Source organism: Lissotriton vulgaris, chromosome 4_1, assembly GCF_964263255.1.
Source record: "Lissotriton vulgaris chromosome 4_1, aLisVul1.2, whole genome shotgun sequence".
In the NCBI taxonomy this organism is placed as follows: Eukaryota; Metazoa; Chordata; class Amphibia; order Caudata; family Salamandridae; genus Lissotriton; species Lissotriton vulgaris.
In genome coordinates, this window is record NC_141691.1 from 2,120,586,716 (window position 1) to 2,120,609,061 (window position 22,346).

General features: G+C 45.4%; 1 protein-coding gene across 1 annotated transcript in view; it reads right to left on the minus strand.

Annotated features, from left to right (window-relative positions):
- LOC147725161 (CD5 antigen-like) overlaps positions 1 to 22,346 on the minus strand; it is a 334,692-nt gene that overhangs the window by 162,314 nt on the left and 150,032 nt on the right. The window contains exon 3 of the mRNA XM_086967128.1: positions 10,925 to 11,239. Within this exon, the coding sequence (XP_086823254.1) occupies positions 10,925 to 11,239 (315 nt within the window). The remainder of the gene's footprint in view (positions 1 to 10,924; positions 11,240 to 22,346) is intronic.

Consider the following 22,346-nt stretch of genomic DNA (forward strand, 5'->3'; position numbering starts at 1 on the left):
TTTGTGGCCAAACCCAAAGGAATCTAGTGCATGAATAAACTTCAACAAATATATATTAATACGCAGTATCAGAAGAAAATGAACCGCAGTGATCAAGATATACACAGCGAAATGGTTGATTAGAAACACATTGCCGTTTTTGTGGATGGCGTGGGAACGGAGACGGCTTAATTTGTTGACACATGTCACAAGAAAGTACATAATTGTAGGTCTGTTTATATAAACCATGCCTCCAGTACCGTTGCTGTAAAATAGAGACAGTTGACGACACCCTGGCATGTGCAGAAGCCAATGCTTATAAGTGGATTTGATCAAGACAGGTCTGCGGTCCGAGTTGGGAATCAGCCGATCCCCAACCAAAGGAATCTTAGCATAAGGAACCTCTTCGGGAGTTATATAATAAGAGTATTTAGAAGTGAAACCCCAAAGATGAACAGTTCGCTCCCTCATTGCAGCTACTGCTGCCAAAATATCATTATCTATTTTAGTCATGGACCTTGCTGCTACGGAACACGTAACTACTGCAGATTTGGCCGCTTCATCAGCTAAAGAATTACCAAGAGCATGTGCTCCCATGCGCTGATGGCCAAGAATATGGATAACCTGTGTGAGACGTTATTTAAGGTCTGACACTCAAACCCAAGGGGCCCGATTCACAGAACTAACTTAAGACAAAATACTAAACTTACTACTTTTGGTATTCACAGAAGGCATTTAGTAGTAATAAAGTTAGGATTTTGTCTTAAGTTTGACTGAAGACAAACTTAAGACAAATTTAAGACGGACTTAAGGCAAACTTAAGACAAAATCCTAACTTTACTACTACTAAATGCCTTCTGTGAATACAGACTTAGGACAGACTTAAGACAGACTTAAGACAGACTTAAGACAGACTTAAGACAGTCTTAAGACAGTCTTAAGGCAGACTTAAGGCAGATTTAAGACAAACTTAAGACAGACTTAAGACATACTTAAGACAAACTTACGACAAACTTAGGACAGACTTAAGACAGACTTAGGACAAAATCCTAACTAGACTGAGGACAAACTTAGGACAGCCTTAGGGAAAACTTAAGACAGACTTAAGACAAAATCCTAACTTTACTACTACTAAATGCCTTCTGTGAATACCAAAAGTAGTAAGTTTAGGATTTTGTCTTAAGTTAGTTCTGTGAATAGGGCCCCAAGTGCCTCAGTATGCACTTATGGAAGACTTAAACTCTCCATTCACAATTGAGCCAGCAAGAATTGTGCAAGCTGCCGAATAAGCATGTTTAGAACCGACGGCCGGTTGAGCCAATCCATCGGTATAGATGATACATTTGTATTCATCCAAAGGAAGGAAGGACAGAGGAGGAGGAAGAACATGTTCAGACTGTAAGAATTCCTGTGTCTGGAGAGAAGAATCAAAGATAAACGTGGGATCAGCCAATGCCAATGATGCAGCTCATTGTATCCAATGCGGATGTAAAGTCATAGAGTTTGGTACACTCGCCTTAGTCACTGCTTCTAAAGCAGGGAGAAGGGTGACCATAAGAATGCGTTTACCTTGCGCCAGAGAGCATTCTTTCAAAGCCACAATCTGCACCGCTGTGAAAACTTTTTCAGTATTGGAAAATCGCATTTCAGCCGACGTGTACAAATATGGTTTGTATGCAATAGGTACTGTGTTTCCCTCATTTAACATCAAATAAGTGAAACACACCACCCCTCGAACTATACCTATTACCAGGTTTGTGGTATTCTCAAGTGTCAACAAGTAGTTAGTCGCAAGCAAGTCAGATTGCAAGTGCAACAAATGTAGGATAGAGGTATGTTCTGGAAGCCAGCTGACAGAAGGAAATGTAGGTTGCATCAACGCATAAAGTGGTTTGATATGCTGGGCATAATCAGGAATGTAAATCCTCTCGAGATTCAAATATCCTAGACAAGGACTGAAGTTTCTTCAGTGTAGAAGGGGGATGCAATTGTGCACATTTCTCCAAGAAGTGGGGGGCTAGCCCCTTTTATTCATTATTGAGCTCGTAGCCCTAAAAAGAGCACCACCAAATGGGCGATGGGCGATTTTGCTAATTTAAACTTGTATCCATAGTTGGAAAAGGATAAAATTATATTGTTGACTCGGACTAGATGCGGCATAAGTTCATTGTCCATTAGATAAATATCATCAACATCTACTTGCTTGCTGCCGCGGGGTCCGTTCTGTTTGGGCTAATTCAAATTGGGAATTAAAACTGTGTCAGGAATATTGTGGGAATCTTTTAAATTGTGATATATTGTGTTTTTCAAAATTTAATTATCGAATCGCGTGGGGCACTAAAACCGATCGCCTACACTGCCTGACACCCTCCTAGCGGCCTTAGCCAATCAGCTAGAGCGGAGCGGAGCTCAGAGGCGGGGTCAGACCTCAAAAGAAGGAAGTACGCGAGGGGCCAACTACTACTTGTTTGCTGCCGCGCGGTCCATTCTGTTTGGGCTAATTCAAATTGGGAATTAAAACTGTATCAGGAATATTGTGGGAATCTTTTAAATTGTGATATAATGTGTTTTTAAAAATTTAATTATCGAATCGCGTGGGGCACTAAAACCGATCGCCTACACTGACTGACACCCTTCTAGCGGCCATTAGCCACTCAGCAAGAGCGGGGCGGAGCTCAGAGGCGGGGTCAGACCTCAAAAGGAGGAAGTACGCGAGGGGCCAGCTACTACTTGCTTGCTGCCGCGCGGTCCGTTCTGTTTGGGCTAATTCAACTTGGGAATTAAAACTGTGTCAGGAATATTGTGGGAATCTTTTAAATTGTGATATACTGTGTTTTTTAAAATTTAATTATCGAATCGCGTGGGGCACTAAAACTGATCGCCTACACTGCCTGACACCCTCCTAGCGGCCTGAGCAAATCAGCTAGAGTGGGGCGGAGCTCAGAGGCGGGGTCAGTGCACGTATAATATGTGCATAGGCACGCGGGAGTGCAGCGGATGTGCGCAGCGGGGGCACCGGCGGCGCGCCAAAGGCAAGCCCGTCTGCGCCTGCCCGGGCCCAGGGGCCACAAACCCTGGTCAAACTTCAGCTTATTGCTCAGAGGAGCTTAGATCCCTTGAGCAATATGAATCAGGGCTTCCTTCCAACATCTTGGACCGAATTAGGTTGCACGGTATCTCGTACAATAAGGCAGATCACTCTACTCCTTCCCCGCAAACTGCGGAGTCACTTTTAAAATCTAAGTCGACTTCCCTGCGGGTTATGTATCTTAATACCCGCTCGATGGTGAGGCATCAACTAGACATCTTTTTATTGTTGATGTCAGCGAAACCAGACATTTTGCTGCTCTCCGAGACGTGGCTCACTCCTGACTCTACCCCAGACATTTTAGCTGCTCTTCCTGCGGACTATTAGATTCTCTCAGTTAATAGACTGGCAGGGAGGGCGGGAGGGGGAGCTGCTGCCATTATAAATAAACGCGATAAGTTCAACAAATTTAACTCCCTGATCCTTCCCGAGGTTGAGAATATGGTTATCAACTTCAAAACAAACTCAGGGTCGCTGGTGCTGGTACTCATGTATCACCCTCCCCAGCCAATGCCCTCTTTTCCCCTCTCTCTCAGCGAACAGATAGCTGACCTTACAATGAACCATGCTAGAGTCATGCTCATTGGGGACCTGAATTACTTGTTTAACGACGTAGGTGGAGGGACCCAGTCGGCAGAACTGACTGAAACGCTTTCTAATTTAAACTTGGTCCAACATATCTTGGCCCCCACGCACATAACAGGCCATATTTTGGATCAAATATGGTGGTATAATGTTGAACTGTCATCTCCGCTCTTCTCTCCGTGTATTTGGTCGGATCATCATTTAATTGATTTCACAGTCACTTTTAATGGTAGGGTCAAGCCATCGAAGGTCGTAGGAGGCATGACCAGAAAATGGAAATCGCTCGCCACCCAGGATTTTGTGGCTACTTTAGCCAGCTCCCTTCCCTCTGCTGACATTAATATTAAAGTCGACTCTATGGAAAAGGGCATCTCTAACTGGCTACTAGCTGCTAGTGACATTCATGACCCTCTTATTAACTTTCCCCGGGCGAGACAGGCTGAAGCCCACAAATGGTTCACTGCGGGCCTGAAGTCACAAAAACTACTCCTACGCCAGTCAGAAAGGAAGTGGAGGCGCAGTTATGCCAGTGATGAAAGATTACTTTATCTCACTGCTCACAGGGACTACAAGAAGGCCTTATTGGCTGCAAAGACCTCTTACTTCTCCACAAAGGTACTCGCTGCTCCAAACAAATCCAAAGAAATCTTTAGGATTGTTAATGCCCTCAGTAGCGAAGAGAGAATCACTCCCTACTCAAGAGCAGGGGCTAACCCCGATAACCCATTTATTTTAGATCAACTCCCGGAAATTGGCCCTGATACCCTACCTGAACTCATGTCTCGAGTCAAGTCGGGCTCTCCCAATGACTGCTGTCCCCCCGCTATTTTGAGGAAAGTCTTCTCGGCCTTACCGCACAGTCTCCTACCCCTTCTCAATGAATCTCTGAGCAAAGGGGAAGTGCATATTGCTTTTAAAAAGGCCATGTTGGTCCCCCTGCTCAAGAACCCAGGAGCAGATCCTTCCGTCTCTGCTAACTATCCCCCGACCTCGCTCCTCCCCTATCTTTCAAAGATATTGGAGGCCCATGTGGCCAGATGCTTGTCTAAGTTCATTGAAAATTCCAACTACCTTGAACCAAACCAAGCCAGCTTCCGGCACGCCCATTCTACAGAATCAGTAATTCTGGCGGTGATGGACACACTAAGGGCTAACGCTGACAAGGGTATCCCGCTGGCACTGGTACTGTTAGATCGGTCTGCAGCGTTCAACACGGTTAATCATAGCATCCTAATGCACCGTGTCGAACAAGCGGGGATCCGGGGAACAGCCTATGAATGGATTGAATCCTTTTTGACAGGTAGAACGCAGGCGGTATACCTTGGGAACTATACGGCCCCTAACCTGACTACCTCATGTCAGCTCGTCCCTATCCCCATTGTTGTTTAATCTGTACATCCGCCCCCTGATTCACTCACTCAAGGCAAGGAATGCAACTGTATTCAACTATGCTGATGACCTTCAGTTGGTCTTGAAGCTAGACTCCCGAAATGCAGCCGCTGAATTCCAAGCCACAATGCTGCATATTCAAGGTTGGATGGACCAGAACCAACTAAAGCTTAACCCAGGGAAAACCAAATTGATGTTGCCTGGCCGGACGATTTAGGCCCCCCTCCCGTTCCGTTCCCTTCAGTGAAAAGTTTGAGAGTAACCATAGACCCAGATCTCTCCTTGAGGGGCCATGTGGGTACGGTCATTTCTTCCTCGCTGTTTCAACTACGAAAAATAAGAAAGATCGCATATCTGTTATCTCATCAAGCTTTGATCCAGGCGGTGATAGCACTGGTACTTTCCCGTCTTGACTTTTCCAATTCTCTGTATACCGGCCTTCCTCTTGGTCTGATAAAACGCCTACAAATAATTCAGAATCAGGCTGCAAGATTGATCTTTAGGCAGCCAAGATGGCAACCTGCCAGGATGTTATTGCGCACTTTACATTGGCTACCTATGGCGCAATGCTCCGCATTCAAATCGGGCTGTATAATCTTTAAGGTTTTGCATTGCACCAGTCCTAGATTTCTCAACAGCTTAGACATGTCCCTACTCGCAATCTTCGTTCCGCCCATCTTCATCTTTTGTCTATTCCATCTATCAAATTAAAACGACTAGGCGGGCGTAGGTTTGCCTATTTGGCCCCCAGGCTCTGGAACTCATTCCTTCTATCAGTCAGGAACTGTGATAGCCTTTTGGGATTCAGAAAAGCCTTAAAAACCTAGCTCTTCCGACAAACTGTTTAAACTGGACCCCGCAGCAGCTTATGTAGGAACAGCGCCAAGAGACCTATGGTGTAAGTGCGCTTTACAAATTTATCCTAACATAACATAACATAACATAACAACGCATCTGGGTCTATGTCGTGTAACAGAGACACAACACGTGCCGCAAATGCCCCGGGGCTATACTTATACCCCATGGGCAAACACATAAATTGTTACTGAAGCCCGACGTCGGTAAATGCTGTCAAGTCACGACTCTCAGGTGCGAGATTATGACTGCAGAAACCATTGGGAATGTCCAGTGTAGTTTTGTGCTTTTTATGGACAAGATTGTTCACCAGCGCAGAGCTGTGGGTATTCTGCACTGCAAAGGAGCAGCAAGGATTTCGGTAATCAATACAATCCGATATGAACCGTCAGGTTTTTATATATATTTTTTTCTTTTTTTGAAAACCTTTATTGGTCAATAACACATAGTACACTTCTTTAATGCCTACAACCCACGTCAGTAGGCCGGCAACTATGACATGCCCTATGAAGATGTATATGCGTTTTCGGTGGGGGTATACCACTAACACAGCATGCCGCCTACAACCCATCCGGGCCAGCCGCGATGTATCTAGACGTAGGCCATAGAGGAAGCTTTCATCTGAACATCATGATCACAATATAATCGTCAGGTTTTGATACCATTAAGAAAGGATTATGCATCAGTAAAGAACATGGTTCAATCACTCCTTGATACTTTAACTGTGCAGAATTTTGAAAACGTAAGCCTTAGCCACACGCTTGATTGGGTATTGCAGTTGCGTCTGCGGCACAGATCGTAAAAGTATCTTGTGAGCCGGTCAATCGATATCCCACCCCAATTGTTTAAAATACACCGCCAGGGCAAGGGCTGCAGCCCACCCTGCTGCGAAAGCCTTGGCATGCTCTTCAGGGATGTAATGCAAAAAATTCAGAAGTATCACGTCCTCCCCTAGAAGCAGCTAACACAATGGGTGGAGGCCAGTCTGCCGCCGCCAACAAAATGTCATAGGAGAAGGTTAAATTTTCCCAGAAAAGTGCCTTGATCAGAATCGGAAAATAATGTCCTAAAGTCTATCCGGGGGGGGGGGGGGTGGGGGGGGCAACCCGGGTATCAGCTGTTTCCACTTTAATGAATGTATCATTTGCTGTCACCTCCAGACAGGGACACAGTGCCTCCCGCACTATGGTAACCTCAACTGTGCTGTCGAGCAGAGTCACGGCCCATGTCCAGTCCAGGAGTCTCGTTCTCACCTTGTGGCATATCCCGCTGTTAAAGGAGCAACTTTCTTCTTTTGATATAGCTTTCGAAAACGAGGCAGATCCTCTTGTTTTCCTTTACCTTCAAACTGTTGAGGCTGATCTCATCCCTGTGGTGCAGGTTGCCCTTTGCCACGATCATGGTGGTCCCCTCCACCAACTTGAGATACTGATGTGTCCTGTACAGAATGAGGTGAGCACTGATCAGAGACTTGAAATCTATCATGAGACTTAATTTTTGCGTGATCGCACAAGTTATAATTACGCTCAGAAGACTCAGGTGTTGGTGAACCTGCACGCAAATCTTGCTTTTGCTGTTGTTGCCCATGTTTTTTATTTTTCCAGTTCTTTTTAGGAAATAACGGGCGCCCATCTTTATCTTTTCGGGCTTTTTATTGTGTTTGAGATTGAATTTGCGTTTGAGTAGAAATCCTAACTCCCAGACTATTGCGGCCAATGGGTTTATAAGCTGTTGCAATAATCGTTGGTTATTTGCATGGCTTGTCTGCATCTGGTACACACTCCAAGCGGTTTGCCACTTGAAAACTCACAGCATCATCCTTGAAATTGGCAAGGATCATATATTAGCAACCACGTTGAACACCCCCACCAATCTCATTCCCAACTCTACAGCCGCTTCGGCTCAGTGTTCACCTTGAACGCGTTTTATCACGGAAAGGAGTATTGTCATGGAGGGAGTGCCAAAACATTTAGAATACCCAGGTGTTACAATCAGTTAATTCGGGAATTAAATATTTAGGCAAACTTATAGTTAATATCCTTTGTTTCTCCACAGGAGTAATGTTTGGAAAAACAGCTTCTAGTTGTTCAAATTTCTCAGCAAGCCAATAAGGTAACTCATCATTATTCTGTGGATGCTTGCCTATCACTGAATTGAACATAAGCCGGCTGATGGTCACAGCACTAGGACCCACAGGTTGCGCTGCAATGCCAGGTGGTCCCACCTGGAAGTTGCGCGCCATGAACAGTACAACAGCTCTATGGACGCGTATCAAAGAAGTATTATCAAAGAAGTGTGTAACTCGTGGAGTTCTGAGAGCATTGCAGTTGTCAGATAATGTGGGTGTGGGGTATAGCCAGCAAAAACGGGCCATGTGGCCCCATTTATTGGCCTAAATAGACCGGCGTTATTGGGTGAGGAAGGGCACCATTAAACCGTATTTGGTGTTGCCAAGCTGTTAGCGGAACTTCGAGAGCCCTAAAAGGCTGATAAACTAGAGGAAGGGGAGTGGCAGTAAATTGGTGAAATGAATTATCTGTTCCATCTACCCCCGGAAAGGTGACCGAAGAATAAAATACTTTGAAGCGGTGAGCTGCATCTGCTTCTACTACAAAAATGAGCACAGCACCAGTATCAGGGACTCCGCACTGAGTCAAATACGCTGTGACTGCTGCTCCAGTAGGCCGGGTGATATCAACCGCCATAACAAAGAACAAAGAACAACAACCTAAAGGGCAGCAGCGCAATAATGGGTTAAGAACAAAGAGAAGAAACCTTTTATAACTTCAAGTTTGAGAGAACCTATAAAACATCAATATAGGAGGTTACGCCGTCACAGCTGTCTCCGGAAACAGAAGTGTGGGGATTGTGGCCAAGCACAAGCACTACTTAAGAGTCTCACAGATAAGAACCAGACCAAACTATTTATTTATTCATGCATTTTTATAATGTGCAGACTTTACCCGAAGATGTCAGAGTGCTGTACAATAGAACCAGTTACGTTACATGAGAGAAATATTACAACATAGAATGTACAAATATGGCAGGACAGAGAATCAATCACAGCAAGCAAGAGGAGATAGGGAAAAACATAGCAGGACCTCGGTGTATAGGGGTGTACCAACCTATCACCTTAGTACCGAAAATCCCCAAACCGACTAGCTATAGTGTCTCATTCATTCTCCTCCAAAGATCACGAAGCTACAAATGATTAGACAACCCAGAACACAACACTCCTGACTCTCTCAGGAATCGCAGTAGCAAGACATACTCTTTCGCTCAATCACTTGTATTTGTCCACAGTGAGAATAGGTAGAGTCACTGTAATAGTTCAAAATGTTTATTTTAACCATCATGCTCTACAATTCCGTATACAAGCCACTACCAGCAGCAAATTGCATAAACTAAGAACGGTTAGCATTGTTACAATTCCATAGAATACAAAGGGGGAAGTCATTTTATAAAGACATTGGAAAAAGGACTATAAGGCCTAGCCACCCTCCCCTTGGCTAGAAGACGTTTATTTATTTAAAAGAAGATCTCTGGGTTTTGACAGCAGACCCCATACCTTAAAGCCTGGATGGAAGGTTTACATCATAGGAACAGCATAGCTCTTCCCCATGGAAAGTCTCTCGCCAAGTGTGTGTTAAAACAACATGCATCCCCGTAATATCAAAGCACGAGTCTCTAGCATTGCAGCTGTGTTTAGCATGTTATGTCTTGGTGCTAGGGACTGACCAGAACAGAATAACAAGGGGCATTGTTTATCGACCTTGTACAACATGTTCAGACTGAGCTCCTGGAGCGCACCTGAGAACGTGAAAGCAGATGGTTCTCATGTGAAAGGCATAAACAGAGTCTTGAAAAAATAAAGTCACGTAGTAACGTGTGCAAAAGCAGCATCATGGTAGCGAAGCTCATGCGAACTTACTAATGTAGACAATGTCCCCAAGGGCTATGTAGCAAGACTCATTTAATACAACATTTTTGTGGAACACAAATATTGATCACAATGCTTCTGTAGTTTTATGTTTTTTTAACTACCCCTTGGTCCTTCTGCTTGATCCCAGTTTAAACAATATGAGATGGCTCCGCCCCTTCCCTCTGCAAGATGCCAGCAATCTCTACACTTCTCTGAGTATTTCTTTTCTTTTAACAGAAATACTCCACCTCTTCACTATATCCTCCATCTTCCCTCTATCGGCACCCTGCAAGGGCCAAGCTTATAGAGATGCCAAAGAAAAAGTAGGCGAGATGGAGGGAGGGAAGGAAGGAGGGATGGAGGGTGGGAATGAGGGAAGTACAGAGGGAGGGGAGTGCAGAGGGAAGGTGGGATGGAGGGAGGGAAGTGCAAAGGGAAGGATAGAGAGAGGGGTGGAGGGAGGGAGGATGGAGGGAAGGGCAGAGGGAAGGATGGGGGTGGGAGGGAGGGAAGGATGGAGGGTGGGAAGGAGGGAGGGAAGGATGGAGGGAAGGAGGAAGGGAATGAGTGAGCACGGGAGGGATGGAGGTAGTGAGGGTGGAGGGAAGGACAGAGGGAAGGATAGAGGGAAGAAAATAGGGAAGGGGACTGTGATGGGGGAGACTAGAGCGCAGGGTAGTTGACATTGTCGCTAAGTCTTAGGATCATTGCTAAGTGCCTAAAATTTAAAAAAATGCCTCAGTGGATGGTGCAAACTATATTAAGGCAAGAAAAACCATAATGTCTGCTTCTAGGTGGCTCAACAGAGGGCAGGGATTGACTTGTGAAACCCTCCTTCTCCCGAAGGAGTCACAACCGTTGTGGAGATACAGAGAGCAGGAGCAAGCAGCAAGCACACAGGCAGGAAGGACGTTTGCAAGTTCCCCCTTGGCTCCAGAGTAAATAATTATCTGATTGAAAATATTTCATCAAGGGTCTTTAGGGTTCATCCAGACCCACCTGATGAAGTGCTTGCCACAAAAGGTCACTTTTGTATTTTGACAGAAGTGAATAATGTCTTCATTTTGCAATGAAGCTTGTTTTTACACTCAGCTTACACTTCTTACCTGTACAGGTCACTCCAGCATTCCTCCCCGTTGGACAGGTATTAACATTCCAACCTCGCTGTGCACATTTCCACAGGGCAGACTCATCTCCTTGGCATTGGACATCACTCATCAGAACTGGCAAAGGGCTGATCCCGAATGATGACTGATACTGATAGCTTTGTACAGCTCCACATCTGAGCTGTCTGCAGACCACCGACGCGTCCGTCTGACCCCAGGCGTCATCACAGACTTTACCCCACACTCCATTGTGCCTGACCTCCACTCTTCCAGCACAGAGAGAGGGGCCGTTCACCAACCGGACCTGATCAGGAGCTGGGAAGAGATTAAAAAGGCAATGGAAAGGAATGCAAACAAAAGGAACTAAGAACTTATAACATCTTTTTCATCAATGATGAGGTAATATTCAGTGACAAATGAGGTGCTGTGGGAATACATCTATCAAACATGTGAACGCTCTTTTTCCAGTCTCTCAGCAGATGTGTTGAGAGCATCTCCCACTACTCCTTCCCCACATGGATGTAATAGGCTAACGGGATCCAAGGCCTGGGAGTAGAGTCCATGATCGATACATTGGACGCCTCTTTGGACACAGCTCTGCTCATCAGCTTTTTACCACGGTGGCCACAGTAATACAACCCTTCCGACAAGTACATTGGTAGTTGGACAGCGATTATTCTCTTTACACCCTCACACTTCGAAGGCATCTCAACCGTGAGGTTCTAAAATATGTCCATATGGCCCTGAGAATAAACCTTTCCGATTGACTTTGCATGTGGAGTCAAGTTGGCTTTACCCGAGTGTCCATGTTTGCTGTCCTGCCACAGATGATACTTATCATCAACAGAAGACTCTCACTGTGATGATTCACCCTCAATCAGCAATAAAATACACGAGACACACAACTCAGCTTTAACTCCTGTCTCAGGGCTATTGCTATATGGATGCAACACAATTCTATAAGACAAGATTAAGATTTATTTATTTATAAGTTCTAAAGCATACATATCTGTGGGGTCTTTTTATCACTAGGAGTACTGTAGGTGCATGGGAAGGTAAAGTAAAAATAAAGGTATATTTTTAATTCTAATGCTATTCAGGAGTCTGGGGGAGGTGATGGTGGCTAGCCTCAGAGGAGCCCAGAATCCTTTAGGTATGATCTGGGGAATTTTGTGATGTGAAAATTTTAAGTAATACTTAAGAATATGCCATTACACTGCCTCATGTAAACGAGATGTCAATTTAGGTAAAAATACTCTGCTGCAAGCATGGAAACAATATGTTTAATGTGAGGTAACATTGTAAGTGTTCCTGAATGCAAGTAACATTTTTTAAATGTGGTCACCAATAAAATTACAAATATTAATTATAAATATTAGCTAGGAAACAGATTTAAAAAAAACACATGACATCTCTGATTACATCTCAAAAGACATCACTGATGACATCACTGATAAAATCATTGATTGTAAATTTTTTAAGAGATTATGAGTGTTAAACACATATACTAACTATTACAAAAGTTAGATTAGTATACCAGCTATACTACTAATGAGTGATTCTATATATGAGATATGTGATATCAGTGCCTGCATGACTGCCTGTTTCAGAGTGTGAGTGGGTGTCCGAGTGGCTGAGTGGGTGTGTGAGTGGGTTCATGAGTGGCTCTATGGGTGAGTAAGTAGGTTTATGACTAGCTCTGCGGGTGCATGAGTGTTTGTTTGAGTGGTTGTATGGGTGTGTGAGTGGGCATCTGTGTGGTTGTATGGGTGTGTGAATGGTTTTGGGGGTGTGAGTAGCTCTATGGATGTGTAAGTAGGTATGTGTGGCTGTATAGGTGTGTATGTGTATGTTTGAGTGGCTAAATTGGTGTATGAGTGGGCGTATTGGTGTGTGAGTAAGGGTGTCAGTGACTCTATGGGTGAGTGATTGTCTGGGTGAGTGGCTGTATGGAGGAATTAGTGGTTGTGTAAGAACTTGCTTGTCTGACTGGTTTTCTGGATGTTTTAGTGGGTATGTGAGATGTTATATAAGGGTATGAGTGGGTGTTTGAGTGGTTCTGTGGATGATATTTTCTGTGATGTGATCAGTGAAGTTAATTTAGAAACCATCAGTGATGTCACTGTCAATGTCATGAGTGATTTAATATGTGATGACATAAGCAGTGCACTGCGGGGGCATAAGTTATAGTTTGCTCAGTTAACTATAACTGCTGAATTGAAATGGTTTTGTACAAGTGATGTCTGAGCCTAACTTTAATGTCCCAGTGAGCTTTGCTTTTTTTAGTGAATATCTATTTTTTTAATGTGATTTGCTAACTATAATGTCCTGTAACCTTTGGTTGTGTATGTTATGTTATGTTAAATAATATTTATAAAGCGCACGTACGCCCTTGGGCTTCATGGCGCTGAGGTACGGGAACATAACTAAGAAAGGAAAAAATAGACAACCAAATTAGGAATAAACATTATTTGAAGGCCTGTCTAAAAAGCCAAGTTTTAAAGTGATGTCTAAAAGTGAGAATGTCAGGGCTCTGTCTGAGGGGCAGAGGAAGCGTATTCCAAAGGCTGGCGGCTAAAAAGTCAAAGCAGCAGCCGCCTGAACGTTTTTTGTTAAAGGAAGGAACAATTAAGAGATCCTTCTTTGCAGAACGGAGATTGAGTGAGGGGGTGTACCTGAGTACCAAGCCTTCAATAAACTTAGGGCCAGTGTGTTGAAGAGCTTTGAAAACCATGCAGCCCGTCTTAAACATGACCCTCTGCGCCACCGGGAGCCAGTGCAGTTGTTCCAGGCCAGGGGTGATAGATTGCCACTTTGGCTGCTTGAGGATCAGTCTGCCCGCTTGGTTTTGAACTAGTTGTAGTCTCTTAAGTTGGCCAAGCGGAAGTCCCAGGTAGATGCTATTAGAGAAGTCCAATCTGGACATAACCAAAGCAATGGCCACCTGGATCAGGGCTGAGTGGGTAAGGAATTGGGAAATCTTTTTTATTTTCCGGAGCTGAAAGAAATCCCCGGAGACAACAGCACCAATTTGACCCTTAAGAGAGAGGTCGGCGCTGATTATGACTCCCAAGCTTTTCACAGATGAAGATTTGCACGGGGGCTGGCCCATGATGCTGGGCCAGAAATGGGGACCCCAACTTAGCACACTTTTCCCAGTCAAGATCAGTTCGGTCTTGCCTGGGTTAAGTTTGAGGTGGTTGAGGTTCATCCATCTATGGATATGATCCATAGCATTGTGGAATTCAGTAACTGAATCTGGTGTACTGAGGGAGAATATAAGTTGTAGGTCATCAGCATAATTAAAAATGGAGACCTGATAATTCTTCAGTGAGTGAAGCAGAGGACGAAGATAAAGATTAAATAAGAGAGGTGACAGTGAGGACCCCTGTGGGACCCCACAAAATGAAAACAATTTAGGAGCAGAAAACGGACCAAGTGTGACAGATTGTGATCGGTCAGAGACAAAGGAGGTGATCCAATTCAGGGCCGAGCCCCTGAGGCCGGCCTGCTCGACACGGCTGACCAGGATGGAATAGTCAACCGTGTCGAATGCGGCCAACAGATCGAGGAGTATCAGTGCCTGATGGATGCCTTTGTCAGTGTTCGAACGGAGCTTGTTCTGGACAGCCATGATGACGGCCTCCGTCGAGTGGCCGCGTCGGAATCCCGCCTGGTTGGGCTCCAGATACTGAGTTGTCTCGATGAAATTAGACAAACAGTTTGTTACATGAGCTTCCAGTACTTTTGAGAAATAGGGGAGTAGGGAGATAGGTCTGTAGTTGGTAGTGATGAGAGGGTCAGTGCCTGGTTTCTTGAGAAGTGGAACAACAGAAGCATGTTTGAAGTTTTTTGGCACAGTGCCACTGGAAAGCGAGTTATTCAACAGGGTAATTATCCCCTGCGGGAGGGACAGACCGATATCTCTGAGAATGAGTGGAGGACAAGGGTCGGATGGAGAGCCAGATTTGACATGGGCTAAAAGAGTAGTCAATGTTTCTAAGGTAATAGGAGTAAATGAGTGCAGTAGCGACGGGTTAGAAGAGATATCACTTAAAGGGGTGGGTGAGGGGCAGGCCAGGATACTCTTTTTGATGGTGTCAATTATTTTTAAAAAGAAGCTGTTAAGAGAATTGCACAGCTCTTGGGTGGGGATAACAGAGGGAGTTGTTCGGTCACGGCTGCTGAGTTCATGCACTATCCTAAATATGTCTTTAGATTTGTTGTGTGAGTTAAGGATAATTCCCAAAAAATACTCCGTTTTTTGTTTGAGAATGGCTTTCTGGTAATTTTTACGGGCTGCACAGTAGGCCACTTTATTTGGAGTAGAATAGCTAGCTCTCCATTTCCTCTCCAACTGGCGGACCTCCAGTTTCAGAGAGTTAAGTTGGGAGGTAAACCATTTGAGGGCATTATTGGGGCGAGAATGAGAGACTTTAACCCAAGGAGCATGGGTGTCTGCCGCGTTCACAAGCCAGTCCGAAAGGGATTTCTCCATCAAATCCAAATCTTGTGATAAAGAGGGTTGCGTCGCGGTCAGGGTGTCAATTAATGCTGGCATGTCGATGCCCTTCCATTTGCGAAACGTCCCACCTTTCCCAGTTGTCAGTTTCAAAGACCCTTGGATCATAAAAGAGAAGCGTATCAAAAAATGATCTGACCATATGCAGGGTTCAATAATCAGGGAGCTTATAGGCAAGTTGTAGGACCAAAGCTGGTCTAAATTATGGCCTTTCTTATGAGTGGGGGAATCTATGTGTTGCCTAAGGTTAAGGTCGACCAGTAGCTCCTGCAATACAGCTGCCTGAGGGTCCGCCTCTGGTTTGTCAAACCAGAAGTTCAAGTCACCGGCCAACATACACCTGGAATAGTTGGTCACTAACGGTGCCAGTGGTTCAGCCAGAGAAGTGGGGAAGGAGGGCATCGAGTGTGGGGGGCGATAGATAAGGACGAAGAGATGGCGCCCTTGCTTATATCCATTTTAAACACGATGTTGTCTGAAACGCCCAAGGACAAGGTTGGTAAAGCCATGCAATTGTGACATTTATGAATGATGGCTGCTACACCACCGCCTTTCTTGCCTGGGGGGTGATTACCAGTAAGTATAAAATAATTGGCTAAAGTAATGAGTCCTCCGAGAGCCATGTCTCGGTCAACATAAGGACATCAGGTTTTTCAGATGATAATAGGAGGAAAAGGTCCATTTGGTGTTTGACCATTGATCTCGTATTGAGGTAAAGGCAATGGACTTTCCTATCAGCCTGTGCACTATCGGGTTCCGTGCTGAGGGAGGTACGAGGTGCAAGTTTATCCTCGCAGGCTAGGAGTGCAGATTTCTGAATGTTATAGAGATTAATACGCTTTAGAACATGAGGCAACACAGGAGTAAGTAGTGGATCTAATGGTCTGAGGGCCGCGAGATCAGCCGAGGAGTATGTATAAAAATGGCCAGAATGACGGGGCCCTGGGCCCGGACGGTCGCGGACGAGCGCAGACGAGCTTGCCTTAAGCGCGCCTTCGGCGCGCCATCGGCGCGCCCACTGCGCTCCCTAATACACATTGCAATTTATAGCCTGCCTACCTCTGTGAGACTAGACCGCTCGAATTGGTCCCAGCAGTCCTAAGATGGCGCCTCCCCTCCACTCAAACGGCAATGCAGCCGCAGTGGTAGGAGCGAGGTACAGAGCAAATAACAATCACAGTATTTCAAGTGACAGTAAGGTAAAACACAATCAATGCGTGATATTAAAAAGAGCCAATTTTTAAAATGTCATTTTAGCGCAAATCATAGCAGTCATGTGGCGATTGCTGAAATGATTGTTCGATCTAATAAAATGAGGCTAAGAGCGCTAGTTCCCCACCAGCGACTACACAGGCCCTGCCACTGCCATAGTAATCACAGCGAGTCCCAGGAAGTGTGTCGATTTATAGCCTGCCTACCTCTGTGAGACTAGATCGCTCAAATCGGTCCCAGCAGTCCTAAGATGGCGCCTCCCCTCCACTCAAACGGCAATGCAGCCGCGGTGGTAGGAGCGAGGTACAGAGCAAATAACAATCACGGTATTTCAAGTGACAGTAAGGTAAAACACAATCAATGCGTGATATTAAAAAGAGCCAATTTTTAAAATGTCATTTTAGCGCAAATCATAGCAGTCATGTGGCGCTTGCTGAAATGATTGTTCGATCTAAGAAAATGAGGCTAAGAGCGCTAGTTCCCCACCAGCGACTACAATGGCCCTGCCACTGCCATAGTAATCAATAGTGAATTTCTAAGGTTTTAAAAAAAAGAAATCCTAGCTGTAAGTTGTTACCTTTGAGAGGGAATATGTGAGTGAGCGCATGACTGTCTCAAAGGGTGTGTTTTTGGGGGTGAGATTGTCTGAGTTGGTCTGTTAGTGGGTGTGTGAATATCAATCGATTGGGAGGTTTGAAGTGCACTACTCACCTGTAAGGGTCTCAAGGCACTGGGGGGTGCAGCTCCGGATCGGCCGAAGAGCTAGGTCTTGAGGCTCTTCCTGAAGGTGTACAGAGTAGGGGAGTGTCTGATGCCGACTGGAAGCTCGTTCCAGGCTTTGGCTTTGATGTAGAAAAAGGCTCTTCCACCTGCTTTGATTCTGCGAATGAGGTGAGTTACTGCCAGGGCGAAGTCGGTGGAGCAGAGGTTCCTTGTGGGTGTTTAGAAGGAGACACTTAGGTCTGTTGTTGTGGAGGGATTTGTAGGCATGGGTGAGCAGCTTGAAGGTTACTCTCTTCTTGACGGAGAGCCAGTGGATGTCTTATAGGTGTTTAGTGATGTGCTCATGTCATAGGATTCTGAGGTCGAGTCTGGCTATGGTGTTCTTGGTGCTCTGAAGTTTGCGTAGCAGGGATTTGTTGATTCCAGCTTAGAGGGCATTTCGGTAGTCAAATCTACTAGTTATGAGGGTATGGGTAACAGTCTTTCTGGCATCAATGGGGATCCACTTAAAAGTATTGCAGAGGATGCAGAGAGTGTTAAAGCAGGTGGAGGAGATGGTGTTGACCTGCCAGGTCATGTGGAGGGAGAAGTGTAGTATGATGCCAATGCTTCGAGTGTGGTCAGTGGGTGTAGGGGATGCCTAGTGCAGAGGGACACCAGGAGTTGCCCATGCAGTGGGGTGGGGTCTGAGTACTAGGACTTCAGTCTTCTCACAGTTGAATTTCGGACAGCTGTTGCCCATCCAAGTACCAATGTCCTTCATTCCTTCTTGGAAGCTGAAACTGGTGGTTTTGGGGTTCTTCATGAGGGAGAGGACGAGTTAAGTGTCTTCGGCGAAGGATACAATGCTGAGTCCATGCTCTCTGATGATGGTGGTGAGAGGGGCCATGTAGATGTTGAAGAACGTGGGACTGAGCGATGATCCTTGTGGTACTCCGCAGTTGATCTTAGTGGGTTAAGAGAGGAAAGGCAAGAGTCTGATCCTTTGGGTTTTGTCTGCGAAGAAGGAAAGGAGCCAGTCAAGGGTGGTTCTCTGTAACCGGATGTTGTGGAGTCTGACTGCAAGAATGCGGTGGGAGACGGTGTTGAAAGCTGCGGAGAGGTCAAGTAGGGTGAGGGCTATGGTTTGGCCTTGGCAGAGGAGCGTACGGATGTTGTCAGTGGCGGTGAGAAGGGCAGTATTGATGTTGTGGTTGCTGCGGAATATGGATTGGGAGGGGTTAAGGATGAAGCTCTCTTTAATGAAGTTGACGATTTTCTCAGTGACTGTAGCCGCGGAGGGAAGGAGAGAGATGGATCGGTAGTTCTCCAGGTCCATCGGGTTTTCCAAGAGTTTCTTGAGGAGGGGCTTGACTTCTACATGTTTCCAGTCACCTGAAAAGGTGCCGGATTTAAAGGTGGCATGGATGGTGCATCGTAGCTGGGGGTCAATGGTGGCGGCGGTTCTATGGAAGATGTGCGGAGGGCCAGGGTCTGTGGGGGCTTCTGAGTGGGTGGTCTTCATGGTGGCGGTGGTATCTTCGGTTGTGTCCTGGCTCCAGGCGGTGACGGTGTGCCGGTTGTCATCACTGGAGGAAAGGGTGGTTTCTGGAGTCTGCTCACTGAAGTGGTCATAGAGGGATTTGATTTTCAGGTGGAAGTAGGAGCCAAGCTTGTTGCAGAGGTCTTGGGAGGGAGCAACATATTTGGCTTCACTGTGTTCTGGAGTTGGTGAGGATTTTGTTCCAGATGAAGGTCTTCTTTATGAATCCTATGCGTTGGTGGTAGTCTTTCATTGCATTCTTGTAGGTGGTTAGGTCTTCCGTGGTTTTGCTGTTTCTCCATTGTTTCTTGAGAAGTCTGCAGGAGCGTCTGGCATCTTGGAGGTCAGTGGTGAACCAGGTGGCTTTCAGGGTGTGTTGTCTTTTGTTGGTGTGGACGGGTGATAGCTGGTCTACACAGTTGGTGATCCAGTGGTGTAGCTCTTTGGCTGCAGAGTTGGCATCAGTCGAGGCGGGGTGTCTTGGCTGTGGGGTGAGTGTGTCTGGGAGTTGCTGCATAAGTGTCTCACTGGTTGTGTGAGTGGGTGTGTGAGTGTCTCAGTGGGTCTGTGAATAGGTCAATGTGTTTGAGTGGGTTTGAGAGTGCCTTCATGAGTGTGTGAGTCAGTCTGTGAGTGAGAGCATGACTGTCTGACTGGGTCAATGAGTAGGTGCATCAGTCTCTCAGTGGGTCTGTGAGTGGGTTCATGATTGTCTAAATGGGTCTCTGAATGACTGTGAAATAGTTGAATGACTCAGTGAATGGTTGCATGAGTGCCTGAGTGGGTGTGAGAGCATATGAATATTTATGTGAGGGAGTGTATGTTAGTCGGAGTAGATCAATGAGTGTGTGTAAAAGTGTTTGAGAAGGTATGTGAGTGAGTGTGTGAGTGGGTCTCTAAGTTGGTGTGTGAGTATCTGATTGGGCCAGTGAGAGAGTATATCAGTGTCTGAGTGTATCTGTCAGTGGTTGTGTGAGTGCCTGAGTATATGAGTCAGTGTATAAGTGTTTGTGTGGGTGTCAGTGGCTATTAGAGTGACTTGGCCCCAACGAAACTGCACCTGTGACTCAAACAAGAGTTCACAGTTTTGCACAAAATATCTATCCAAGTGGAGTACTTTCTACTTGTTTATTATTAATTGCTACCTCCTTGGATAAATGTTGAATACGTATTCTACACTACCATGTAACGGAGCATGAGGAAATGTCACCAGCAACCTTGGGTACTTTTGGACAATGTAATTGGTATTGGTGCAGCTTTGTCCTGAAGTATGTTATAACATAAATCATCCTATAGACAAGACAACAAGACTAAAATGAGGTAAATCTCCACCAAACAAGGGCCTTTCTTCTTAACTATATGAAGCAAGGGCTTCTTTATTTGGTGAGATATTCCTCGACATCTGCAACTCTTCACCAAAATCAGTGAGAAATGCTCTGAGTGGCCCCTTGTTAATCTGTCCGTCATCCTAGCAAAAGGCAGGAAGACCTTTGCATACTACTAGGGTGGACGGGTCCAAGTGATTTGTACATTTGAACACTTGTAGCAATTTAAAGGGAGGACCATTGAGTCACCTCTCACCACATAAGGAGAAGAAAGAACCTACTTATCATGGTCTCCATAGATTGCAACAATGCATTCACCTCCATGAAGCATTAAGGATCATCCTCCAAAATAGAATTGCTAAGAAAAAGCACTTGCTTTCCCTTCGCCAACCCCAGAGTTAGAATCATGTGTCCTTTATAGAAGTGGGGCCTTAGCTGAGGCTGTTTATATTTGTTTATATTTGTAAGTGCCTCCTGTGGAGGTCTAATTTCTGTGAAATGACATCATGGTCAGAATGGACTTGCAACCCTATCTCCCGGGGCGCGGCCACAACTTAAATGGGGAGGAGGACAGTACCACCCCATTCCCTTGGACAATTTAGGCCCAGGAACCCCATCCCTTGGTGCCTGGCCACGCGTGAGACCCGATTTCAGCTCTGTGACTCCATCCCCCAGATATAGGCCACATATTAAATATCCTACCCAGTGCACCCAGTCTGCATTTTGCGGACTGTGGGAGGGGCCTCAAGGTACCTGCAATCCCAGCCCGTCTCTGCCTCCTGTGGTGCCCGCATTGCTATTGCACACAGGGAGCTGCTGGAAATTCCACTCTCTGCATGCGAGAGCAATTGCTTCATGTCTTTACCTGCCCTCAAGTCTGCGGGCAGGGGCGGATTTAAAGCTCCCATTTCCTGGGAGCAGAGTGTTTGCCTTTTCTTGGTGGGAGCTGTCAAAGCCCCATCCAAGCAAAAACAAACTGCTAGATGCATATATATGTTATGGTAAGAACGTTTTTAGGTATTAGGGAGGGTGTAGTTTTTTTGTTGAGATGCAATTTTTCAGGGTGTGGATGGGTATTGGATTTTGGGTGGCAATAAAATATTTAAGGTTCAGAGTGGGTTTGGGTTTTTGGGTGGAAAGTGATTTGTTCTTGTTTAGGGTGGGTGTTTTTTTTAGATGGCGATGGATTTTATAGGGTTTAGGGTGGGTATGGGTTTTTGTGAGGCAAGGGATATTTATTTTTGTTTAAGCTTTATGTAGCACTAACAAGACCCAAAGGTATTGGAGTGCTTCACAGGCTATGAGACTACGTCTACTTGAAATGAACGTGAGGGAATCTGTGTGGGTCGGGTCAGTAATAAAAAGGGTAAAAAACAAAAACAGACATCATGAAGGTATTAGAAGATAGTCACCCAGGATATATAACAATACAGCATTAAGGTAATGTCTTTAAGACAGATGGTAGACAAGTTAAAACTGCCTCTGAAGATCAGGTTCAATTGGGTATAGAGTCGTATTTCAGTTTATGCGCGTGTTGAAGTAGTTGTTCAGGAGCAGAGATTTAAGGTCCCTGTTTGAAGCAGCAGAAAGGGAGGTCGCAGCAGAGATTTTTGGGGAGCAAATTCCAGATCCTAGAAGCATTGCCTGTGTGTAGGAGTGTGCCTGGGAGGATTTCCTATTTAGTTTGGGAGGTTTGAGAAGAAGAGAGTTGGAGCTTCTCTGTGCTCAGTCTCTTCTTGCTCTAGAAAGTTTGGTTTCAAGGTATTTGGGTTTTTTGTATGAAGGGCTTTGTGAGTGATACAAGAGCTGTGTTGAAGAAGCATCATCCTTCAATGGAAGCCAATTGAGACTCTTGAGGGCTGGTGAGATGAGATCAAATACATTGGTACCTGTGAGGAGCCTGGCAGCCACATTGAGGACTGCTCTTAATGGGGAAAGGTGGCTTTCCTGGGTTCCTGTGATGATGGCGTTGCTTTAGTCAAGTTTTGAGAGGACTTGTGATTGTACTACCATTTTAAGATCATCAGGGGGAATGAACAGTTTGGTTATGTTGAGATGTTTCAATTTGTTCAGTTGTTTCAGTATGAAGAGTGCTCCTTGACTGAGTTGTTGAGGTGC